We start from the raw sequence: 26605 nt of genomic DNA on the forward strand, positions 1-26605 counted from the left end.
TATTTCTGTTACTAAGATAAGTTTCTGAGAAGTTTTAAAGTGGTTACTGTCTAATGTAGCAGTAAATATGCTTGGAATCTCTTAGAGTAAATAGCAATAATTTTTAGCAGGACTTTGTTGTAATATTCATAGGCATCTCCCAGTTTCATAGGACCTAATAATTCTACAAGAGCACCACTATTATTTGGCACAGGTTGAACACTCCTCATCTGAAAATCTGAAATACCCTAAAATCTGAAACTCTGAGCTGTAGCCTGATGTCCCAGGTAGAAAATTCCATACTGTGAAACTATGCGCAAAATTATTTAAAATGTTGTCTAAGTTACCTTTAGATTTGTATATCCAGTATGCATAAATGAATTTTATGCTTAAAATTGAGTTATGGGCTGGGGATGTAGCTCAGTGGTGCCATGCCTGCCTGGCAAGTGCAAGGTCCTGAGTTCAATCTCTGGTACTGAAAAAAAATAAAATAAAATTGAGCCAGGGCTGGGGATTTAGCTTAGTGGTTTCGCTGCCTGCCATGCAAGCACAAGGACCCAAGTTCCATCCCCAGTACCAAAAAAAAAAAAAAAAAAAAAAATTGAGCTGTATCCTCATGATGATATCTCATTTATGCAAATATTCTAAAATCTGAAAAAAAAATTAGAAGTCTGCAGCATTTGGTCCCAAGTATTTTGAATAGGGATGCTCAATCTGTATAGGCATTGATTATCTATATTTCTAATAGGATTCATAAATATATTTTAGAGTATCTTGGAATAGATGACCTAGATAGAGAGTTTCAGGAAGTAATCATTGTATATTATTATTATTATTGTTGTTGTTGTTGTTATTTTGTTCTTGAGGTTTGATAGAGTTCCTTAAATAGAATAGAAATTACCAGAAGTCCTCTTAATTAAAAGTGAAAACTGTATCCATGAGTAAGGTGGGAAATCTTCATTCAGAATAATTTTGTTATTTTACCAAAAGACATAAAGAATTAACAAGACTTGTATTACATATCACAAGGCTACAGTAATTATAGCTATGACAAATTTTAAAGGAAGTAACTACCACAAAAAGTTTTTAAAAACGTAAAACAAAGTATAGCATTTTCCCCAAGTTACCCACAGAGTACCTGGGCTTCAGGAGTACTTCTTCAGTATATCTTTTTAAGTAGCAGTTTCCAGACTCTTTGTTTTTAAGATCCCTTTCTACGATTCAAAAGTTATTGGGACCCGCAACAGCTTAGTTTTAAAATGTAGGTTAGAGTTATAAATATTTACCATATTAGAAATTTAAACAAAGAATGTAAAAACTTTAATTGATTTTTTAAAAGACAGTAGAGCTGAGGATGTAGCTCATTGGTAGAGTTCTTGCCTAGCATATATGAGGCCCTGGGTTTGATTGTCAGCAGCCCCCCAACAAAACAATAAAAAACCCAACAGCAACAATGACTAATTACATTTTAACATTAATAAAATTTTAATTAAAAGTGTATTTTCCAGAATAAAAATAAATGTAGTTGGACAAATGGCATTGTTTCACATTTTAAAAGAGATCTATAATATCTGGTTTAATAGATTGTCAAATACATATACTTCAGTCTATTATGATATGTTGTTTTGGTTGAAGTATATAAAATTATGTAAGAAATCAGTTTTTATAATTATATAGCTAGAAAGGAAGAAGTAATTTAGTAGTGTTTTCAAATCATTATGGATATTCTTCTTTGATATTATACCAGAACTTGTCAAGTGATAATTTCTTAAAGGTTAATTGCAATGTGGAAACCATATTAATGAACATTTTATGCTTATTAAATTAAAATCCATTGGCTCATTTGCACTTTTAATGGATTTATTGCCCAAGCATGATTTTGTAGTATGTACTAATCATTTAGAAAATTGATTGATTGATACAGTAGCACAGACTGAGTAGCTTACCTAACATATTTATATTCTCAGATTTCTGGCATTGGCAGGGTTAATTTCTTCTGAAGCCTTTCCTTGGCTTAGAGATGGCCATTTTCTTCCTGTGTCTTCACATGTTCTTTTCTCTGTGTATCTGGGTCCTGGTCTCCTTTTCTTTGAAGGAAATCAGTCACTTTAATGGCCTCATTTATCTAATTATCTCTTTAAAGGGGTACTTTGAATCTGATCTCCAGTTACAGTCATTTTCTAACTTATAGGGGCTAGGAGTATAAGATAGAAATTTTGAGAGAACACAAAATCAAACCATAACAGCTGATTTATACAGATCCCCCACCCCCAGCCCATGCTGAGAATCAAACCTAGGGCCTGGACCATGATAGGCAAGGGTTTTACCACTGAGCTACATCCTCAGACCTTTTTAATTAATTAATTTTATTTTTGGAGAAAAGGTCTTGCTAAGTTGCTCAGGCTGCCCTGGAACTTTTGGTCCTCTTGCCTCAGTCTCTCAGGCAGTTAAAATAATAGGCATGCACCACCATACCTAGCTTAACTATGCAAATATTGCTAATGTTCACACATTTTATTACACAAAATCAAGAAGTCACATTTTTTTTTTGGTACCAGGGATCGAACTCGGGACCTTGCGCTTGCGAGGCAGGCAGCAGAACCACTGAGCTAGAAGTCACATTTTTTACTATCACCAATCCCATCAGAAAAGTCTTCAACTGTTGAAAAGACAATTTGACTCACAGCGATGAATATAAATTTTCCAACATTTAACTTTTGCTTGAGAACTTGAATTTTATTATTGGTCACAAATGCTGTCAGCTGTTTTACTTGAAGAGACAAACTCACTTGATTCATGTTGAAAAAATGTCCACCAGATTCCCAGGTCTAAAAAACTACAGTGTAGTGTTCTTTCAAATAAAAATGGTGTTTTGTGGTAAAAGTTCAGCTCGTAACTCTCAGTGACACAAAAGAGCTTCCTTTATGATAAAACCATTATACATCAGTATGAGTAGAAGTGCTGTATTCTTCCCATTTTATTACACAGAATATTAAAAGGATAATATGCTCTGAAGAGTTGTGTTTCAATAAAATAAATATTATTTCCTGTTATTACCAAGATCATTTGGAAGAGAAAATGGCTTTTGTGTTTTGCAAGTGCATGGTGATGAAAAATACAGTGATTTCCTGTACATTTTGATGCCACTGCTTTGATTTGTGTTAGATGATAGCCATTTCACTCACTATTGATTTTGTGCCATCAATGCAAAGGTCAGTACAATAAAAAAAGGAAAAGAATGTTGTGGTTGGCTGAGTAAGAACACCCTTCCATATCCTGGTTCCTGGCATCTGTGAATATGTTACCATACATGATGAAATGAACTTTGTGGTTGTGATTAAATCAAAGATTTTGAGATGGATTGCCTCAGTGTAATCACCAAGGTCCTTGAAGGAAGCCAGAGGGTCAGCAGTAGTGGTTAGCAGATATATTGAAGGAAGCAGATAGTTGAGTAAGAAGATAGTTAAGCAGAGTCTTCGGTGGTAGTATGGCACACGTACCGCAACAGGCTGTTTGTATCATTGAAAACTCTTAAAAGGTTTACCATCACTGGAAATCATGCAAGTTAGGGCTTTGACACTTTCTTTGTAAGTAATAGGAAATCACTGAGTTTAGGTGGTGAGACTTTGGAAGCAAATGTCATAGTTAAGAAGAGAGATGACAGTGTACAGTGTTTTGGAAATTGATGATAGAATTATTGCTAAAGAAAAAGCAAATGCTAAGACAGTTGGAATTGGTTGCTTCCTATGAATAATGATAAGCTCTTTGGTATCAATTCAGGGAGAAAACACTAATAAAGTAATTCACCTGTAGCTTTTCAGAAGCATAGTATCCTTATATGTGATTTATAAGCAAAATCAAATTTCTGATATTATAAGTTGTGGTACAGCTCAGAAATCCAAGAAAACAGTTCTGAATTAGAATAATTTGACATTGCTGGTGTTTCAACGTTATATTTGTGCATGTTGTCTGTAATAGATGACAAGCTGATTTTAGCTGTATTGGTTTATCTGGCATCTACCAGTAACATTAGTGATACAGTAATTGTTCTAATGAATGAGACATTTGGCAACCTGTCAAATTCTTTTTTTTCCTTGTGTGAAGTTGGTATAGGTACATAATACATCTTAATTCTTTTTTATTTTTTTTTTTAATTCCCTTTCCCTGCCCTCCTTCCATTCTCCTTCCATCCCTTGGTACAGGCTGTCAAATTCTAAAGTTGACTTTGGAAATATAAATTCATAAGCCTTTTAAAAAATAGAAAACAGTTACAGTACATTGTAAATCTTCATTGAAGGGTATTTTAGAAATTCTTAAAATGAAGTTAACACTACTGCTACCATTTAATGGCTGGCTATTGAGAAAAGGTCAAAACTCTTTCAAATAATCTACTCAGAATTATTTTTAGAAATAATTCCAGAGTTCGTCTGGTACTTATTCTGAGCAAGGTCATGCTCTTCATACATTTGATACCCTTCACATTCTATTGCCAGCTACCTTGTAAACATTTTCTGCACCTGTGTCTTCATGCTGCTGCAGTCAGAGCAGTCCACTTAACCTACTTAATATTATGTAGAAGTAGAAGACTGCCCAAATTTGGGTGTTTTATAAGAGTAAGGTGATGCAGTTAGGGAAAATTAACCCATACTAAGTTTATGTACTGCTTTGATTCATAGTATTTCAAATGTACAGGAAAATGAAATTGGTCTTGATAGGGGCCGGGGATTTAGCTCAGTGGTTCCACCGCCTGTCTCGCAAACGCAAGGTTCCGAGTTCGATCTCTGGTACCAAAGCCAAAAAAAAAAGAAATTGGTCTTGATAAACTGGAGCCTTGATAAAAATAACCAATAGAATTAAATACAAAAGGTCTATAAAAGGCCTTTGGAAAGAAATGGGTGGTGATTGGTACCTCAGATATCTGCAGTTATTGGCATTCTGCAAAACAAACAAACACAAACAAAACCATTAAAAAAGTCCAAAGAAAACATTAAAATTTAAGTCAATGAAGTGGTGGTTTTTGTCACTTGAGTATCATGATTTAATGTATTAAATTTTTTCCCATGCATGTACACTATTTATGAACTGTTCTTGGGAGAAGAGTTGAGAAACTTACAGGAAATTTCTTAGGAGCAGTGCTTAGAAGAAATCAAAGTTATTGTAGATACTCATGAAACTTGTTACCTGCAACTGATTGAGATGGCAAATAAGATTAAATTTAGAGGGCTTTAGGTAGGAAAAAACATGAAATCCACATTAAATGTGGATAGAGTTAGAGATAGATAGAGTTAGAGATATTTAGGGTGAATTTCTAACTCAGACTTTCAAACAAACATGATGAGATCCATAAAACATAATTGTATAGTTTAATGAGTTATCATAAAACATACATTGTTGTAGCCCATGTACGTTCAGAAAATAAAGCATAGGTGTATTTCAGAAGCCACTTGCATATACCTTCCTGATGACAACCCCTTCCTCTTCTTCTAAACGTCATTAGTTTTCTCTTTGGTAACTTGATTGTTTTATGATTTGGACATCTTAGTATGTACACTAAAGCATTTAAGTTATTTTGCCAATTTTTGGAGGTTAAATTAATGAAATCATTTGATTATATGCCCTGTGTTTCTTGCTTTCATGCAATGTGGTTTTCATTGTAGCTGTTTGTGATTTTTCTCTAGTCCAAATCACTCTTTATTACAAATATACTACCGTTTGCCGATTCATTTTACTTTTGACAAATCCCTAAGTTTTTTTTTTAACAGTTTCTAGTGGCTACAAGCAGTGCTACCTTAAATATCATGCATGTATCTTGGTGTGTGTATGCACACAGTTTGTTTTTCTGGGTGTGAACTTTCTGGGTCATAGATTATGATTTCCTTAGTGGTGTTCCAGTATGCATACAGACCAGGGATGTATCAGAGCTTCCATTCCTCTACGTTAACCAACCACTTGATACAGTCAGACATTGAATTGAAATATCTGACAAGTTATTTGTCTGTATTTATATGGAGTTGTTGGTCTTCTTAGAGGCTTGTAGAATTTCTTTAATTTCTAGATATGAACTTTTCATTTGGTACAGGCGCTACAAAAAAGTACTTTGTGGTTTGCATTTAACTCTCCTGATGGACATACTACAAACAGATGTTCTTAATTGTAATGATCCTGTATATTACTCTTCTGCTTGCTGGCTTGTCTTTTTCTGTGTCTTAAGAAAAATGTTGAGGTAGCCTAAGGTCATGAAGATAATATTCTTTTTTTTTTTTTTTTTTTTTTTTGAGGCAGGGTCTCATTGTGCAGTTAAGGCTGGCCTTAAATTCACTATGTATCCGAGGCTGGCCTCGAACTCATGGCGATACTCCTGCTTCAGCTACCCGAGTACTAGGATTACAGGCATGCACCACCACGCCTGGCTTAGATACATTCTTGTATCATTTTGTAAGAGCTTTATTTGCCTTTACCTTTAGGTTGATAATCATCTGAATGATATGTGTTTTAGGTTATATTTAATTTTTTAATATATAGATAGCTTAGTTACTCCAGCATTAATTCCTAAGAAAACTATTTTGTACCCATTCTTGTACAGTCCACCTTTGATGTGAAGGGCCATATGTAGGAGGCTCTATCTGGAATTCTATATTATTGGTATTTTTCTGTACTGATAATGGTTATTTGTGTCTACTCCCAGTTCCTTTTCTTCTTTCTCCTCCCACTCCTTCTTCTACCACCCTACCTTTGCGTTCCTTCTCTCCTTCCTCATCCCTCTCACTTTTCCCTATCTATTTCTGTATCACTATAGATATCAGTCATTAGTCTTTCCAGTAAATCAGTTTTGCTGATGTTCTTTTCTATTGTTCTGTTTCATCAATTTTTGATCATATTTCTTTTGGTTTATTTTGTTGTATTTTTTAAAACTTCTTGTTTAGCTCTTTAGTTTTAATCCTTTTTTTGGTTAAATACATTGAAAAGCTATTGTTTGATTTCCATTTCCTTACAGGTACTATTTTATCTTTATCCCCATAGCCTTTGTTATCACTATCATTAATTAAAAATTATTTTTGGGCCAGGGTTTTAGCTCAGTAGTTCCGCTGCTTGCCTCGCAAGCGCAAGGTTCTGAGTTCAATCCCCGGTACCAAAAAAATAATTATTTTTAACTTTTGCAATGATATGTACTTTGGCTTATAGGTTACTTAGACATACAGTTCATAATTTTCAAACATGTGAGGAATTTCTTACTTTTAATTAATTTATAACATATTTCATTGTGGTCAGAGAATAAACACTGTATAATTTCAGTGCGTTGAAACTTGCATTGTGGCCCAGGAAAGTCAACTTTCATAAATGTTCTAGATATATATGCTAGGGGAAAGCGGGAAGAGAATGGATGAATATGTATGAGTTTTTGTTTCTAGTGTTGTCTATACGTCCATTAGGTAGGGTTTGTTAATCTGTTGAAATCATCTGTTTTCTCATTTTTCTCCTTGTTTCTATTAATTATTTAATAGTGGTATGTTAAGGATTTTTCATTGTATATAAATTTTATCTAATACTACTTCTTGACATTTTGTCAGTTTTTAATTTATGTACTTTGATCCTTTGTTAATAGGTTATATCTTCTTGCTGAATTGAACCACTTTTATTTTTTTAAATGACTCCCAATTATATTTTTTTACTTTGTAATTTATTTTGATATTACTAATTTTTTTGGATTAGAGTTAGTATACTATACTTTTTAGAAATCCTTTTACTTTTCAGTAAATTTTCTTTATTTTCTTTTCAGTAACTTTTCTTTATTTGTGTGTATTAATTGATTCTTGTACTCATAGTTGAAATTAAAAATTCAATCAGTGTCTCTTTTGATGAGAGCATTTAGTGCATGTATACTTAATGTAAATATTGATATATTTGGGTTCAAGTGTTTCTAAAAGTTAGAACTCTAAAATCTTTTGTTTGGTCCTTTTACCAGCTTGTGTTCATCCATTGAGTATATTTGACATATTCTTTGAAAAGGAATTATTCAGATATTTAAGAAATGCCAGCTATTTTTGGTTCTGATTTTGAAAAATGATCATTATGTGATGTTTGTGAAAGAAATAAAACTATTCATGTTTTTAATTCTATGATATGTTACTTGAGATTTGAATAGTCTGACAGAAATAAAACTTTGTTAGATAGGAATATTGTAAAATTTTTATTTTTTTAGTTTAACTAAAAACTTTTTTTGTGCTAGAGGTTGGATCCAAGGCTTTGCACCATGCTGAGCACATGATCTACCACTGAACTATACCCTGGCCTCAAAAACTATTTTGTATTTTCAGTTTATTTTTTGACTTGTTTTTTTCTTAGATTTCTCAACTTTCTTTAGGGCTATACTCACTTTACAATGATGTATCTTGAATTGATTGTCCTTGAAAGTTTTACTAGGTCTATTTTTTTTTTTCTGATGCTTTTTCTTAGGTATAAGAACTAAGTATGTAGGTTGAAGCTTAGTGCCATGTAACACATCCACAAGTTAATTTGAGGTAGCTATTTACCAACTATAAGCTGTAGTTTTTAACCTGGTCTTTCCAGTAGTATATATTTAGTTTGGGGAGTAAAAATACAGTGTTTACTAACATTTATCTCATAGAAATGCAGTTTAAAAATCTTTATTATAGAAAAATTCGGAAGTACAGAGAAGGTACCTTCTTGTTCTCAGCACTTAGCTAACATAATTATCTACTCATGACCTATTTGTTTAATGTCTACCCCCTTGAAATAAGTGTGAAATATCATTATATATTTCATTATCCCTAAAAGGTCTAGTTTCATTTAAATACTATTATCCATCTAAAATATGAGTAATTCCTTAAAATCAAATATCTTGTCTCATATTTCCTCAATTGTTTTTTTGTTTTTGTTTTGTTTTGTTTTGTTTTGGGGTACCAGGGATCAAACTCCGGACCTTGGGCTTGCGAGGCAGGAGGTGGAACCACTGAGCTAAATCCCTGGCCCTCAATTGTTTCATAAAAATTATACATTAAAACTATTGTATCTTTTGTTTATTTAACTTTATAGGTCCCCTAGTCTGCATTATCCAGGCCATTTATTTGTTGAATAAATCAGGTTTTCTTTTCTTTTTTTTTTTAAGGTCATCTGTTTTCTAGTTTGGGTTTTCCTGTGTGCAATCCTCAGCTTTCAGCTCTCATTTAACATGTTTCTCTGTTCTTGTATTTTCTGTAAATTAGTAGTTATATCTAATGGCAAATTATTTTAAAAAATTCAAGTACCTCTTAAAACTAAGGTTATAGATTTCTTGAATCTTTAGTGGGACTTACAGGTAGCACCATAATGATGCTATTGTCATCTCTTTTGCCTGCTTTATTTACAGACATGGGCATACAACTTGCAGAAGTTGGTATTTATCTGGAATCCCACATCAAGTTGAGATTAGACTTTAAGATGCTTCTGAAAGTAGAAATGTCCTCTGTTTATGAGTTTTTTAAGTCCTAGGTATGCTAGCATGTTAATGTTTTTGGTTCTTCAGGCATTCCATCCAAAGCATTTTCCCCCAGCTGAACACTTGATTTCTTGAGTTTGTCTTCTGCTCTCCTACCGAAGCCTTACCTTAATTGTAATTCAGTTTATTAACCTGTTAATACTTAATCTGTATCAAAGTCCTCTTTTCTACACCTTCTAGTGTACCATTTACTTTTCTAATGTATGACAGGAAAGCATTTAACCTGAGTAATGATTTTTTGTTTGGTTTGGTTTGGGTTTTTCTTTGTTATTCTTAGAATTGCACCCAGGGCCTCATTCATTCTTGGCCAGTGCTCCACCCCTGAGCTGCAGCTCAGGCCCTTGTTTATTTTTATTTTGAAACAGAGTCTCACTAAATTTCCCAGGCTGGTCTCTCAACTTTCCATCTTCCTATTTCAGCCTCCCTCCGGAGTAGCTGAGATTATAAGTATGCACCACTGTGCTAAGCAAAGTAATTTTTTTACTTTAAGTAAAAGTGACATCTGTCAACCCTCATGAGAGATGTGCTTACTTCTGAAATGTTTTAAATGTACACATTTAGTGTTACAAAAGTAATATATTTGTCTTAAAAAATTAAAACAATGTATAACTATATAAATACTGAATGCAACCTACCTTCTCACTTCTGTCTCATTTTTATAAGTGACAAAAACAGTGATGTATCTCATTCAGAAATGAACTTTATTCAATATAGGTACAATTATATACTACATATACACACAAATTTGATCTTTACAGATAAAATAAATATCAGAATTAAACTTAATGCAGCATTGTTAGTATGTTTTTACAGGGAGGATATTCTCAAATTAGTACTAATTGTGATTGTCATTCTTCATGAACAAGTTGTAGATCAGGAAAAACAAGTTAGAGTGTGGACAGATACCAGGAAAAACAAGTTAGAGTGTGGACAGATACCAGGAAAACTTGTAAATAGGTTTTTCTTTTTATGTGAGACATGAAGGAACATAAACAGTGTCCAAAACCCTCTAAATCACTGGGGTTAGGTTTTAGCTCATTGTCTAGCATGTGTTCCTAAGTTTAGTCCCTAGCACTTAGGAAAAACAAAAAACCTAAATCATTTATAAATGTCACACCAATATATATTTTAGAAATATCTTATAATAAAATATAACAAAGAACCACAAATGACAAATTTTCTTGCTCTTTGCCAAGGCATTGTTTAAAAAAGAAAACCATTTCCAGTAAAATTTGAAAAATACAAGAATAAAACCCCCACCACCTATTCTTCTATCATACATGTTAATAACTAGTATCACAATTAGATGGAATATTCCTATGGCACTAATTCTAGTCTTTATTCTTTTCCTGGAACCTTGTCTCCCAGTCCCCAGATGAGATTTTGTAAGAAGTTCTGTTTGTCTGAGGGCTCAGATGTTTTGATACATAGAAACTTTTTAAGCTATTCAATTGCAGTGGAGAAAAAGGCCCCTAACTAAAGCCTACTAGACAAATTGAATTGATTTTCTCTCTTCTCATTACCCGGCTCTGAGACCTCTGTCTTTTCTTCCCTTGCCTGGAAATTATCACACATGACTTTGAGTTGGAGTATTTCTTTTTTGTAAGAGAGAATCATTTTCTTTCTATGTCTTGTACTCTGAGTACCACTTTGAAGATAATGATGCACAGTGTATTAATGATTGTTATTGTCATTTTTGTTATGAAATGTTATTTTTTTCATAACATGAAAAATTTTGAAAAAAAACCCTGAAAAAAACAATTTTTTTTTTTTTTGGTACCAGGGATCAAACTCAGTTCCCTGCGCTTGTGGGGCAGGCAGTGGAAGGAAAACAAATTTTATAGAAACCCCTTGAGTTGTATGGAATTATCTTTAATGGACAATTTAAAAAAAAATTTTTAAGTGTCACTACATAACATAGGCATTTCAGGAGAATATTATAGTCTAAAGGAAACACCTTAAGAGGTAACTGTAAAATTTTGAACTCTGATTGCAAATGAGCATCAGTTTTGTTTGGAATGATAAGTTTAAACAAAAAATTTGATTTCTAAATTTCATAAAAATTTCTCAGGCACAATTGGAATATCTAACTTTGAAATGTATTTAATTATATTTTATTAGCACAGTATCTTTCGTAAGGTGGTAAAAAAGTGGGAAATATGATGGGGAAATCTCTTGATTAGCAAATCTTTTTGCATAGTTCCCATGTGTAATAGTTGTTATTTAGTAGGTTGATAAATTTCTCCTTTCTCTTTCAAAGCTAGAAAGTTTTACTAGCTAGTTCTTGAAAGGAAGGAAACGAGGCTGCTGGAGAGGATTAGTGAGATAAAACACTGTTCAACTCTATAGAAGAGTTGAAGGTTGCTGTATATTTATATTTAGATAATACACTGAAAACCAAGTCTCTTGAGAAACCTTTGGTATATTTTAGTTTTTCATTATTATGACTCATATGACACCACTGCATATAAATAGTATATTTATATTATAAAAGCCTACAACCTTGGTGCTCCCATTTTTCTACATTATAAATGAAAAGGAGCATTGTCTCCACTTAAAAATTTTCTTTTTATGTCTTGTTAGTATATATTTTGTTCTCTTCATTTGCCTTCAAAAAGAAATAATGTTCCTATTGTCTTACTACGGTGACTGTTGATGCTATTGAAACTATATTCTGAGTGCTTTCAAATTCTCAAACCAGTTTTGTCTGTTATACTTGGCGCTTAGTCATCATTGTGCGTAGCAGGACCTGATTAAGAAGGCTGTTTCGCCTCTAAGCCTTTCTAGATTGTAGCCAGTAGCAACCAGGCTGCATTAATTTCCCTTTGATGACATCATCGACTGTGGAAGAACCCAGTTGCTTCAGCAAGTCGAACTACAGTTCTAAGCCTCATCAAATATGGCATCTCCCTTGCCTGCTGCAGCACTGGTGGAAAAAATGCCACTGTCTTTTTAAGCTAGCTAGCTTTTCTTTTTCTTCTTTTTAAAAATTCTAATCATGGATGCTTCTTCTGATCCCTATTTGCCTTATGATGGGGGAGGAGACAATATTCCCCTGAGGGAATTACATAAACGAGGTAATACCATCCCCTTGCTATGAATCCTCTGTTGGTATGTTTGCATGCAGCTGGGCGGTTCTGTAGTTTAAACAGGTTCTCCTTTGTCCTTTAAATACTGCAGTATGTTGTTTAGCTGCCCCAGTTGTTAGTAAGGGGAAAATGCAAGCTCCAGAATGGTTCTGTAGTCCTCCCTGATTGTTTTCTGTGTGCAGATTAGTACTGCTTCAGATCACATTGGGCTCTGACTCCATCTTCTGTGTAAAAATCCTTTCCGTGTTTAGCTACAAAAACGAATCGAGCCGCTTTTATACTTAACTAAAGTGTTGCTTGGCACTTCAAAGATAATGTTTTTCTTCTGTCTGAAAACTTACGTTTCTTTAAATTTACAAAGAGAAATCAAGTGTCTATGTAGTATTGTATTTCACCTCCTGCCAGTTACCATGTAGATTTTACACCACATAATAGAATTATAGTAAAAACTCTTAACTATATTTGAGAACATTTAAAAATGGCAGTAAAGGTAAAAATACTACCATGTTAATATTTTTCATTTAATATATATTTCACCTAATTAACATATTACATTATCCTCCACAGATATCTTTTAAAATTTGATGTTATGAAACACATTTAGGTACTTTTTACACATCAGAAAAAAATAAGTTAGTAGTTTGTGGAAAACAGAAAAGCAGTCAGTAATTGTGAAAATCTTTTGGCAGGTACTGCTTCAGTTTTCTCAAAACTAATTACATGTTAATTAAGCTACTACCCTTTTGTTCAGTTTTCTTAAATTGATTATTCTAACAATTGATTGACACTTGTTCTAGAAAAAAAATGACTTCAAAAAGTCTTTTAGGTAGATGGCTTCGTTTATGAGCCATATTAGTTTGAATTACTGCAGGATATTATAAACTTCATGGTTTAGCCCAAACTTTTATTAATAAAGTAAATAAGGAAGTTATGATTTTATTGATCATATGTAGCTTGTTTTATTTAAAGTACATTTTGTGTCTTGACAGCACTTTTAAATTCGACTAGAATTTAGCAATTAAAGTGTATTGAACAAATATGTATTGGTTTTATTGTGCCTGCTAGATACTATTTTAGGTTCTGAATAGTTGCAATATTATTTATCCTGTAGAATTATGTAGTTAGTAAAAGGTTGCCTTTTATATTTTGAAGAAAAATGATATAAAGGTCATGTTACGTATGTTATGTTAGAACATCTGAGGAAATACCTAAAGCATAAAGAATTACCACCCAGACAATTTTTTTTCTTTCTTAATTCTTAATATGATCATATATTCTCTTTTATGTTATGTTCCCATCAGTTTTCTGGTAAGAATTTCTTTAAATAGGAAGGGAGGTGAATAATGACTGTTCCAGTGTCACAGTATTTGCGAATTAGTAATTAAACTGTAAAACCAGACAGACATGTTTTCTCTGAGTTATTACAACATCTGTTTGTTAATGATAATAAACTAGGAGGCCTGGGCTTGAGAAATTTAAATTCCCTGTGTTGAGCCTGATAGCTTTTGACAGAACTTACTTATAGACTCTGTCTCTGAGTATAATACACAAATATTAAGAATTAAGTCATAACTTATATGAGAGCAGGCATGGTTATTGATATGTATTACAAAAATAGAACCTTTTAATTTTTATTTTCATAAATAATCCTTAGGAATTATGTGTAAGACCTTTAAGTCCAGTCTCACTTATAAAAGTGGTTTTTTGTAAGTAATGTGCATTTGTGACAAAGATCAGTCAATTATCAGGCTTGCTTGACTCTACTGTATTACCAAAAACATACTGTAGGTAGTATCCTAGTATCTACGGCAAGAGGTTATTTATATTCCATAATTTATGACCCATTGTAGCTGTGGGTCATGACACAAGAAACTAATAATGTGGAGGTAGGCAGCTAACGTAAATCAAGAAAAGTGAATCAACTTCCTTCTGGGGACAAAACTATGATGATTAGAAAAAGATATTTAGCCTGATAAGGGAAGAGGTAGATAAAGTATAAAATTGCAGGGCAGGGGATTTAGCTCAGTGGTTCTGCTGCCTGCCTCACAAGTGCAAGGTCCAGAGTTCCATCCCTGGTACAAAAAAAAATAATTGCAAAGGATATTTACAAAATAAACAGGTATCTGTTTACTAAATCCCTAAATGCTAGAGCTAGGGATTACACTTAATGTTTCAAGGTGAGATGATAAATAATGAAGCATCCTACTTAAATGAATGGTACAGAGGCTAGAAGTGTAAGTATATGCAAAACAATTAGTTTAATATATTATAGATAGTTCAGAAATTAAGATAAGATTTTAGAAATAGCTGTTTTTGGTAAGTTTCCTATACAGAAAAAAAGCTCTTCAAATTGTTTTTTCCTTTTTTGTCAGAAAAAAATTTTTTGGACTTTTATTTAGTACTTTCACTTTCTTAATTTGTTCATGAAGTTTAACAAATTTAGGGGGTTGAATTCTACCATATTTTTACAGTGGATTTGATCTTTTGTGTTTAATCTCCATTTATTTCATGAAGAGACTTTAAATTTTTAAAAATATTTCATTCAAGGCATTTATTTAGCTTTTGTGTATAAAGCACAACTGTATACTATAGAGAATGATAGTGATAATAGTAATATTAATAATGGCTAACACTTATACCATTACAAATCATTTTAATTTTTATCATAACCTTGTGAAGTTGGTACTATTATAATCCCCATTTTCCATTTGACAAAACTGAGGTAAAGAAATGTTAAGTCAGTATTTGCAAACTTTGTTTTAGTACCAAGGATCAAACTTGGGACCTTGTGCTTGCGAGGCAGGCACCAGAACCACTGAGCTAAATCCCCGGCCCGAAAGTCAGTATTTGATTCTACTATTTGGCTCTTCTGATCGTAAGGATACATAGTACTGCTTCTCACTGTGTGAATCTCTGTAATGTATTATGGATTAAGTTGGGAAGGTGTATAGGAAAGGTTCCTAAGTTGAAAACAGTCAAAACCCGAGGAAGTTAAACAATTACTCATTGAGTGGTATAGACTGTGTTTTCTGTGGGACTTTAGAGGAGGAAGATAGGAGTCTCCTTTTGACAAGTGTTATTAAGTAGGCCATCTTCAAGTACACAAGGGAATTGGATAGGACATTCCTTGTGGAGAGAGGAGAATGAGTAAGTGCTAGGACAGAAGTAAATGCCTGGGATCTTGGTCTTGATCAGTTTTGTTGTATCAAAACCGATACAGTAGTTTTTCTAAGGGTCAGTAGTAAAAAAAGGTCATGTATTTAAAGTTTTTTGTTATATAATAGATGAATGTGTTTGTTTTTCTTCCTTCCTGAAAGTATTAGTTAAGATTTTTTTGGTATATTATTTGGAAATTCTCGAGTTAAAAGGTATTATAATTGCCAGAGGGACATTCTGTAGGCTCCTTGTAAAATAATTGGATTCAGGTCCTTATTGTACTTTATTACCCCTAATTTTTTATACAACCAGAAAAACCTCTTTTTAAAAATTAATCCATCTAAGTGTCTATAAATTAAAAGAACAAATAAAAATTCTTGGTGTTAGAAATTCTTTATGTTATGGTTTATACTAAAACAATTTGAATTTCTCTTGTCCACGGTATCTGAATTTTAAATCTTTAGTAAAATCTTGATCATATTACTATCTACAGCTCTATTTTCTAAAAATAACTAACACTTAACTGTGATTAATTTTATATCATCTCATGGCTTGTCATGTACTAGAAATGCTTTTTGTGCATCAGGATTTCAGAATGTGAGCAAATCTCTTGCCACATTGATTTGGTTTTTCACTTTGGCTCTTTTCCCAGCATTGAGATCTCTGCTTTGTGTCTACACAGGAGACTAATAGTTTAAATTGTACTTTAAAATTTTGGTTTTGTTTTATAATTAGCACATGTTTAATTTACAGTATTTGAAGTCTTTTATGACCTCAGGCTCAAAAATGAATTTAGTTTCTTCTACAAATTTTGTGGGATTTTTTATCATGTAATATACAGATCATTACATATGCAAAGATAATAAATGAATGAGTAACTTGTTTCCAAGTATATCTAGATCCTAATGTTCACTTTATCCAGTCTACATAAGGATGGGGCTTTTTGAGGTGGCAACAGAACAGAGAAGGAAGCAGTGAATTGAATTGTGTAATTCAGGCTCAGCATTGCTACTGACTTGTATATCTTTGGTAAGCTTCTTGGGGATTTAATACTAATTTCTGAGTCTTTACAGTTTAGATATTTAAATGACTAAGCAGATATTATGAGCGTATACTTCTTGTATGCTAAGGGCAGGGCAGCATGATTGCCATTACCTTTTTAATCTTTGATGTGGGGTCTGTTCTCTGGAACTTGTATTATCCATAAGTTTCTGGAACTTCTATTATCCACTTGTAACAAATACTTTCTCCTCCCTTACCAGGATGATCATTCCTTATCAATAGGGTTATGGGGAGGGGGTGGGGAATATATATACATTAGAGACCGAGACAACATCAGAGAGAGAGAGAAAGAGAGGGAACGAGAACTAGACTTCTCTTAATATATCAAAGTAACTTCATCACTCCATTGTCAGGAAATGAATACATACAATGTTGGATTTCTGTTTTATGTGTGTCTGGTACAACTGTAATCTATATTATGAGTTAAAATGACAAGTACTACTGCTTTTATACCTCTGGAGGTTGACTACAGAAGTAGAAAGTAACAGTCTTATTTGTGACTATATTCATATATTTTAATGGAAAGCTATTACGTGAGTGCTCCCCTTTGAGAATTCTGATACTGCTGTTGATGTCACTGAAATATACTCCTAAACTCAGTTAAAGATGCAGCAGGGTTTTTTGTTTTTTGCTTTTTGTTTTTTCACTTTTCTTTTAGTTCAGTTCAACAAATGTATGTTGAGGGTTTCTCAGTGGGAATAGGAAAGGTTTTTATTTATGGGAAAGCTGGTAATTTTCATTACCTATCATTCTTGTTTATGAAACTGTAGATTTTAACATATTGAGCAAGAAATTGATTGAGTTATGACTAGTGTTAGAAGGATGGACGGACAGATGGTGAAATGATGGAAGGAAGAAAAAAAGAAAAGAAAGAAAATAGACAAAATGTCACTGTGTACCAAGTAGTAAATATTGTTGACTAAAATTTGGTTTTATTCAGGTACATAGCTATACAGTGTGTCAGTAAGAATATTTTTGTTATGTGCCACATTCAAAAAACTTGGAAGCCAGGTTTCTAAGTGTGTGCCTGGAGGGACAGTTAGCTCTGCCTACGGCAGGGGTTTACTTCCTGAGGCGTAAGATGAATCTGGAACAACCTGAGAGTAAAAATGGGGATGTGATAGTTGCTATCATATATTTCTGCTAAAGCCTAAGACTGTTAGTGCTAGGAACAGAGCACTGCCTGTGTCTATTAGTGCAGCTCATTTTTGGTTTTTTGCAATGTTTTAAGTAAATGAGGAAAAAGTGGTTTAGAACTTGGAACCAGAGACAAAGGAGAAATAGTGATGATGAAAGGAAAGTTGTATCAGTTGTCCAAATGCTAAGTGCATGTACACTTAGAAGGTACTACCTAATAGTTCTTAACCTGCTCTGAGAGAAAGGTGTCCACGTATCTTAAAATATATATAAACCAACTGTGAAATTGTGCATAGTGACGATGGCTTTGGAATCAAACTGTTTGAATTTAAATCTCTGTTCCACTACTTACTAGCTGTTGACCTAAATGTTCTGCATCTTGCTTTTCTAATTTATAAAGGAGAAATGATAATACCAATCTCCCAGAGTTATTGTGAGGATTAAATGAGGGGAAGAACATGTCTAGTGCATAGTACGTACTCAATAAATGCTAGTTGTTGTTTTTCTTGTTATTAGATATGAGCTAGTTAATAGTATCTGGCCTCTACATGGGAAAGATTAATTCTGATGGAGTCCAGTTTGTCTGTTTTTTTCTTTGTCACTTGTACTTTGGTGTTATATATCAGAACCACCGCCTAACCCAAGGTCATAAAAATTTACTGTTTCATTTTTTTAAGGGTTTTGTAGCTTTAGCTCTTACATTTAGATCTAGGATCTGTTTTGTTATTTTCATGTATGTGTGTGAGGGTAGGGATCTACTTTTATTCCTGTGTTTGTAGACAGCTAACTGTCCCAATATAATTTGTTGAAAAGACTTTCTTCTGAACCATTAGAAAACTATTTCTTTAAAGAATATAAATAATTTTAAATTTAAAAAATAATTTTAAATTTATTTCTTCTATATTTTTTTTCCTGCAGTACTGAGGATTGAACTTAGGGCCTTTGAATTGAGCTATACCTTCCACCCTTTATTTTTTATTTTGAGACAGGGTCTTACAGAGTCGGTAAGTTGCCCAGGCTGGTCTTGAACTTCCTATCCTCCTGCCTCAGCCTCCCAGAGTGCTGTTATTATAGACATGTGCTTTTGTTCACATTTTTAATCAACCTTAATAAACTTTAGAAATGCAATAATAGCCTGTATGGTGTGTGCTTGGTTATAAGCTTAAGGTGGGTCCAGCTCTAATTCCATATCCTCAGTGATGTCCCCGAGTTGGCTCTGTGCTGTGCTTAATGTAACTTAATGGAGATTAATAGCAGGAAAAGCTTAGACTGTCCAGACATAAACAATGCTAACAACATGATTACCATTTGCACATAGTAGACTTTCATATCTCCATTTCAGCCAAGTATATGGTTGGTGATCCTCATTGCCACCATACCAGGCTTCTCCAAGTCTTTTCGTTTGGATTACAGATATTTGTAAATAATGTAATGGATTTTTATTTTCATAGTTGTTCTTGATTTTTATAAAGTTCTGTGTCTGTGGAAAAATGAAATAAGACTAAGTCTTCATACATACTGTTATTTTTGGCAAGTAAGTTGCAAGCTAGTTACCGTCACTGGATATTTTTTCCTTCTTGCTGAAGTATTTCAGCCTTGTATATTTGAACTACAAAATATCCATTACTTATGGTGGCGTAATGAATTATCTTTTACAGAATTTTTGTCCAGTGTGCAGTTGAAGATTTTATTGCCCAGATTTATGGTACTTTTTTCTTTTTGTTATGTCATTAATTTTTTTGATTGTTTTTGTTTTTTTGTTTGTTTTGTAACATATTAGCAATATAACGCAACCTGATAAACTTTTAAACATTTAAAATATTTTGAGCAAAAATAATAACTTCATTTATTGATTTCCTATTATCTGTCAATTATAGTATTTTTTTTCATTCTTTCATTTTATTGGTGCATTGCAGGTATACAGTAGTTACATTCATCATTGGAACCTTGTACCTTTACATAATCTCTCTTGGTTCTTATTTTTTTCCCCATTCCCCTGCCCTGCCTTCACCCCCTCCACCTTTCCCTATTTACAAGGATTTTGTTTCCATTTTTCCTTTTCTCATATTTTTTCCTTTCTTTTCTTTTCTTTTCCCTACCCCTCCCACTTGTCAATTATAGTATTAAATGTTCTACATTTAGTAAAGAAGGTGACAAAATGAAGTTATATCAAAGAAGTTAGTAACTTGGTTAACAGAACTAACAGGTAACAGAGCTGGAATTTGACTCTAGATCTTTCTGACCTCAAAATCCATTACGATCATGGAATTTCTCTTCTAGGTCCCTTTGAAGGAGAAGTCATCTTTTTCCCAGTCTTTTTTATTCTTGTTTTTCAGCCAACAGGTAGTAAAATTAGTTAATAAAATATCAGTTACTGGCATCTGGTGGTCAGTCCTTCAGAAAAGTTGTATGGTATTTATTTTTCTTGCTTTAAATTTGAGACATAATCAACTTTCAGACCATACTTTCTTATAATCTAAGACTTGGGGATCTAGATAACAGGAACTACCTTATATCCCTTTAGATATTCAGTTGTTAAAATTAATTCGTTCCAACTGTTTTTATATCACTGTGCTTGAGATTGACCCTTTTAATTGGTCTGACAGGGATCATGTGCCTTTTCCTTAGCTGGGAAGGGCACCTTGACAGATCCTCTGAGTTTTGTTACCAAGAAGAGGAGAAAATGATACCAGTTGAACCAAAACAATAAGGGTCCACCTGTATTTTGTCTTGAAGAACTCTTTGTCTTCCAAAGTTACCTTCCACATATCCATTTTAGAAAAGCCATATTATCATTTTCTAATCAGCCAACTCTGGGAATATTTTAAGAAAGAAGGAAAGGGAGGTGGTTATAGTGGCTCATGCCTGTAATGCCAGCACTTGGGAGGCTAAGGCAGGAGGATCATGAGTTTGAAGTTAGCTTGGACTACATAGCAATTTCTAGGCCAACCTAGACTATAGAGTGAGATCTTGTCTATACAAAAAAACAAAAAACAAAGAAAAGAGGCAAAGTATACTTTATGTATGGGAAAACTTTAATTTGGAATAGAATGATATGTACTTAATTTATGGAAAAGTTGAAGTTGAGAGGTAAAATTGAGTGATTTGTATCTTATTCATTAAAATTTTTAACACATGTATATTACTGACTTGTATGATATCTTTAATATATGTCAGTTAAGCCATGTACTCATCTAGGCTTCAATCAGCTATACACAAATGATATGCAGTATTAAGGATATGTTACCGGTATTGTCAGGAAGCACATGACTAATGTAAATGTTTATTGTACTGTTATACCTTTTTCTACCTCATAAGAATGAGAATAGCACTTTATACTTTTCGAATTCCCAGTTCATAAACTTGGATGAATACGTGATTTGTTTGCTTATCTTCAAGATGCAAAAGGATGTATTGTGGGTACATATTGAGGGGCATGGAAGTTTTGTTTTTTATTTTTATTTATTTATTTATTGGTACCAGGGATCGAACTCTGGACCTTGAGCATGTGAGGCAGGTGGTGGCACCACTGAGTTAAATCCCCGGCCCCATTTTTCATTTTTTATACTGCAGAGTAATAAGATCAGAAGTCTGTGCCTCCTTAGCTCTGCCCAGATAAGGATAACGGTGGTAGAAAATAGGTGTTGGAAGTTTGCCAGACATTTCAAAGTAGACTTTTAAAAAAAGTAATTTTAGGGTTGGGGATATATAGCTTAGCTGTAGAGCATTTGCATGGTATGTACAATCCCCAGCACTACCCCCCTCTCATTTTTTTCCAGTTTGCAGAACTTGAAAATAATACAAAAAATCCCAAATGCTCTTCATTCTCATTCCAAAAATGTTAACATTTTACTGCATTTGTTCATTTTTGTTCTCTCTCATTGTTACATATGCTCTTCCTACCATACTCTGTGTAGATATATTACATATATATATACTACATTATTTTTTTCTGTAGAGAGCAGAATGAAAAGATAGTTTGTTTACCCAAAAACACTTCAGTATATTTTTCTTTAAGGAAGGACACACTCATATATAGCTACTGTACATTTTTCAAAATTTGACACTGAAGCCAGGTGTGCTGGCACAAGCCTATATCCCATCACTTGGGAGGCTGAGGAAGGCGGATCACAAGTTTGAGGCAAACTGACTACATAGTGAGTCTGTCTCATAACAACAAAAAAAAAAAAAGAAAGAAAGAAAGGAAAGAGAAAATGGTACAATAGTACTTTTTGATCTATAGATCATTTCTTATATGGCATTGTTCCACTATCTTCTTTACTACAAAAGAAAAAGTCTTTTTTTTTTCCTGGTTTAGGTGGAACACATGTTACAGTTAATTTTCATGTCTCTTTTAATATACTTTAGTCTAGAACAATTCTTCGGCCATTCTTCATCTCTTAACTTTGACAGTTTTAAAGAATTTAACACATTTATTTTGCAGAATTTTCCTCAGTTTTAATGTATCTTTTTTTTTTTTGGTACCAGGAGTCGAACCCAGGACCTTGTGCTTGCAAGGCAGACGCAGTGCCACTGAGCTAAATCCCCGGCCCTAGTGTATCTGGTTTTTAAGATTGGGTTTATTCATTTTTGATCAGAATACCACAGAAATACTTGACATCATATCAGAAAGCCATAAGAGGCTCTTGACTTTTTCCTCCAAAAATATTTTTTTTCTCCAAAAATATTTTTAAAGTTACCAATTTCAATATATGGAAAAGAGTCAGAGATTCTCAAATTTGTCAAGATATTATAAATATTCTTGTTATATTTATTCTCCAGTTGCATTTTTTAAAGAAAATGTGTAGCGTTTAAACTAAATTTTATAAGTGGAAATTAATGAAATTAGGATGGGGTAGGAATAAGGGAAGAACGTAAAAGCTGTAAGTATAGGTTTGAATACGTGCTTTATGTAAATGAACATGGGCATTGCAGTGCAGGAATTGGGCCTTTAAACTCTCAGCCAGCAGAGGAATCAATGCACGAGGCTTCTCCCAGAAGTTTTAATACCTTCCCAAAGCAAACATTCAAATGAATTAAATAGGGAGATAAGACAGAACTGTTAGGTAAAACCAAATAGACATTTTAGTTTATTAGTAACTTTTTGTTACAGTTTTTGAAATATTAATCCCCATTGGGTAGGTTAGCTTAATGGTAGTGGGCTTCCTTGCCACACACATGGTCCTGGGTTCAATTCCCAACCCCACATACATACATACCTACATACCCGCATACCCAACCAACCCCTTCTAAATTCATGTCTTGTTTTACTGCATCTTTGAATTATCAAGAAAAAGTTGACAACTTACAGTATAGTTGACTTGATTTATATCTTAACAGTAATAAAATTAGTTCCTAATATTAACATGGTAATTTTTTGTGCATTCCTCTTTCCCTACCTCCTATTTTAAAATGGTCTGTTGGCGAGGTTTAGTGATGTTTATAGTGATTGTAGAAATGTTCAGATTCTGGCTTTGCAACATAATAGTTTTCTTTATCTCCTTCATTTCTTCTTTTTTTTTTTGGTACCTAGGATCAAACTTGTGTCCTTGCACTTTCCAGGCAGGCAGTGGAACCACTGAGCTAAATCTCTGGCCCTCTTCTTTTTTTTTTTTTTTTGGAGACAGAGCCTTGCTGTGTAGCCCAGTCTTTCCATTTTCCTGCGTCCTGTCCTCCCAAGTGCTGGATTATAGGCATGATCCTTTCTTATCTGTAAATAAAAAAGAATAAGTCAGTTTAAATCAGAAGGACTTTGAGTAGCCTAGGACTGGTGCAACCACTGTGCAAATCAGTATGGAGTTAACTCAAAAAACTAGGATTACAGGCCCCATTTGACCCAGCTATTCCCCTACTGGGTATCTTCCCAAAAGAAATAAAAGAATCATACCACAGTGATATATGTGCACCCATGTTTACAGTAGCACAGTTTGTAATAGCCAAAACTTGGAAATAGCCCCAATTGCCCACCAACTGGAAGACTGGATAAGGAAGATGTGGTTGTTTTTGTTTTTTTAAATAAAATGGAGTACTACTCTGCCATAAAGAATGAGAAATTAGAGACATTTGTAGCTAAATGGATGCCCATCAAGGCCATACTCAAGTGAAATAAATAGGACACACGTGTAAATACGGAATCGTTTCTCTGGAGTGAGAAACTGAAAGTGTTAATAAGGATCAAAAAGTATAATAGATAATGTGAAATAGGAAGAAAGGGTCCAAAGGGGAAGGGGAAGTGGGAGGAGTAGGGGAAAGGAAAAAAATATGAGAAAAGGAAAAAATGGAAACAAAGTCTTTATAAATAGGGAGGGGTGGAGGGGTTGAAGAGAGAGCAGGGAAATGGGGAAAAAATAGGAACCAAGATATATCATGTAAAGGTACAGATTCCCAATGATGAATGTCATATTGTAAACCTAAAATGTACCAGTAAACAATTTTAAAAAAAGAGTAGTCTAGGAAATTTCCTCAATTCCCCAAAAGTCAAACTGATATAAACAGATCTCATGTTTTATATTTAGAAATTTCCTTTATATAGTGTAGTACCAGTCTTTCTATTTTATATCAAATGACTATATTTTCATTAGTATGACATACTTACAAGTACTATAATCTCTAGACTATTCTTCAGGGTCATAAAATCTGTGTTATGGGTAAATAATTTGAGAAGGTAAAATCATTTAGGCTAAAAATGATCTGTTTGAACTTATGTGTGAGGTTTTCAGAGTTTTTAATAGTCTGGAAAAGTTTCAAGTGTTTCTTTCTTTTACACATCTTTATATTATAAGCTATAGCATATATCATGTAGTTTTCAATAATGTTGAGAAATACCTAATATTTAAAGATGACTTGTCCAAAGTTACTTAGCCTAGGTGACTAGATTATGGCCCTTTGGTTAATAGATTTTTGTTCTTTTTACTTATGATTAAATCCATTAAATTTCTCTGTTTTCATAGCCTGTTTCATATCCTTATGCAAGTATAGTATTTGGGGGTGCATATGTACACTTCTTTAGAAAAGTAAGTTTTATTGGAATGTATATATATTATCTAATTGTAAACTAGAAAAAGAAAGTTCATTCTGTTTTTTCTAACAATTTTGATCTTTTCTGGTAGTCATTATTAATGTATTGTCTTATATCTGTTTGTAGTGTTTTCTTTGTATTTATAGGTATATATGTGAAACATAACTTTTAAACCAAAATAAACTATACAAAGTAATTTTTATATTAAACATGATGATCTACACTTGACCTTTTAAAAATCTGTTGTAGCCAGCTTTTTATGTCAGTGTGTACTGTCTCCTCCCTTTCTCTCTTCCTCTCCCCCTCCCCCTCCCATCCCTCCCCTGTACTGGAATTAAACCCAAGGCTTCATGCATGTTAGGCAAACACTTTACCACTGGTCTACACCCTTGGCCCCGTCTCATTCTTTTGAGCTAATGCATTATGTACTGTGGCATAAATGTCCAGAATTTACTTAACTCACTTACCAATGGATGAGACATTTTTGTTTGGTTGAGTTTTTCAGTGTTACAGTGCTTCAGTGAAATCTTTTTAAGTCTTGACCATTTGTTGAATCAGTTCCTAGAAGTAGAAGCCTTGTATGTATGCTACTTTTGGTAGGTATTTTGTTCCTGGGTTTTTTTTTTTGGTACGGGGTATTGAACTCAGGACCTTGCGCTTGCAGGGCAGGTGGCAGCACCACTGAGCTAAATCCCCGGCCCGGTATTTTTTTTTTGTTTTTGTTTTTGGGGACAAGTACCGGGGATCGAACTTGGGACCTTGTGCTTGTGAGGCAGGTGGCGGAACCACTGAGCTAAATCACTGGCCCCTGGTATTTTGTATTTTGTATTTTGATAGGTATTTCCAAATTGCTTCTCAAAATGGTTATACAGTATTAGTCTTTCCACTGCCAAATCCAGTAATTTTTCACTCCTGAATTACAGTTATTACTCAGTGTGGTTTTTTTCCTAATGTAACTATGAAACTATCCTTTACAGACCATTTTCATGTCGTATGTTTACTGTATGTGAAACAGGTATAAAAATATCTTAACCTGAAATGTATAGCTATAATTCTCATTGTGAAACCAAAGCCTGATTACTTTACATTAAAATTTAAAACTTTTTGAGACAGGTTCTTGCTTTGTAGTACAGGCTGGCCTTGAACTCACTATGTAGCCCAGGCTAGCCTCAAACTCACAGCAGTCCTCCTGCTTCAGCCTCCCAAGAGCTGGGTGTTGGCCGCCATGTCTGGCCTAGAATTCATTTTTAGAACATTTTCTCAAGTTAATTTAACCTGTTTCTAGATATTATAGTCTGAAGATCTCTTAGTAACAGATAGAGTTCATGTGACAAAATTTTGTTTTATAGTGCTGCAGTATTAGAACTTTAAAGTATATTGGATTGTACCTTAAAGCCAGGGATAGTATTTTTTCTTAGCATCTTTGTATCAACTATACTATAGAAAGAGTGCTATTTATATAAAACTTCTTCATAATGCCTTTAATTGGGAATGATTTATGCTGTACAGGCTTTTAAGTCAGATGTTGAGAAACTATGGCCCATGTGTCAAATCTTACTCCTCACTATTTTATAAGTAAAATATTATTGGAACATGTTCATATCCATTTAGTTTCATACTTCTGTGATTTCTTTTGTGCCCCTGTGGCAGAGTTGAAGCCTAAATCCC

At 33.5% G+C, this 26605-nt stretch overlaps 1 protein-coding gene across 6 annotated transcripts in view; it reads left to right on the forward strand.

The window, feature by feature from the left end:
* Positions 1-26605, forward strand: part of Clcn3 (Cl-/H+ antiporter 3) — a 77845-nt gene that overhangs the window by 15343 nt on the left and 35897 nt on the right. The window contains exon 1 of one of the 6 annotated variants that reach the window (XM_004852926.4): positions 12251-12552. The exons of 4 other annotated variants lie outside the window; for them this stretch is intronic. In XM_004852926.4, coding sequence (XP_004852983.2) covers positions 12474-12552 — 79 coding nt within the window. In that variant the 5' untranslated portion in view covers positions 12251-12473. Of the gene's footprint in view, positions 1-12250; positions 12553-26605 lie in introns of those variants that run through there. One more of the 6 variants, XM_004852923.3, reaches the window with a different exon arrangement.

The sequence above is a fragment of the Heterocephalus glaber genome, unplaced genomic scaffold (assembly GCF_053883595.1).
Source record: "Heterocephalus glaber isolate CG9 unplaced genomic scaffold, H.glaber_assembly_v1.0 deba00001461, whole genome shotgun sequence".
Lineage (NCBI taxonomy): Eukaryota > Metazoa > Chordata > Mammalia > Rodentia > Bathyergidae > Heterocephalus > Heterocephalus glaber.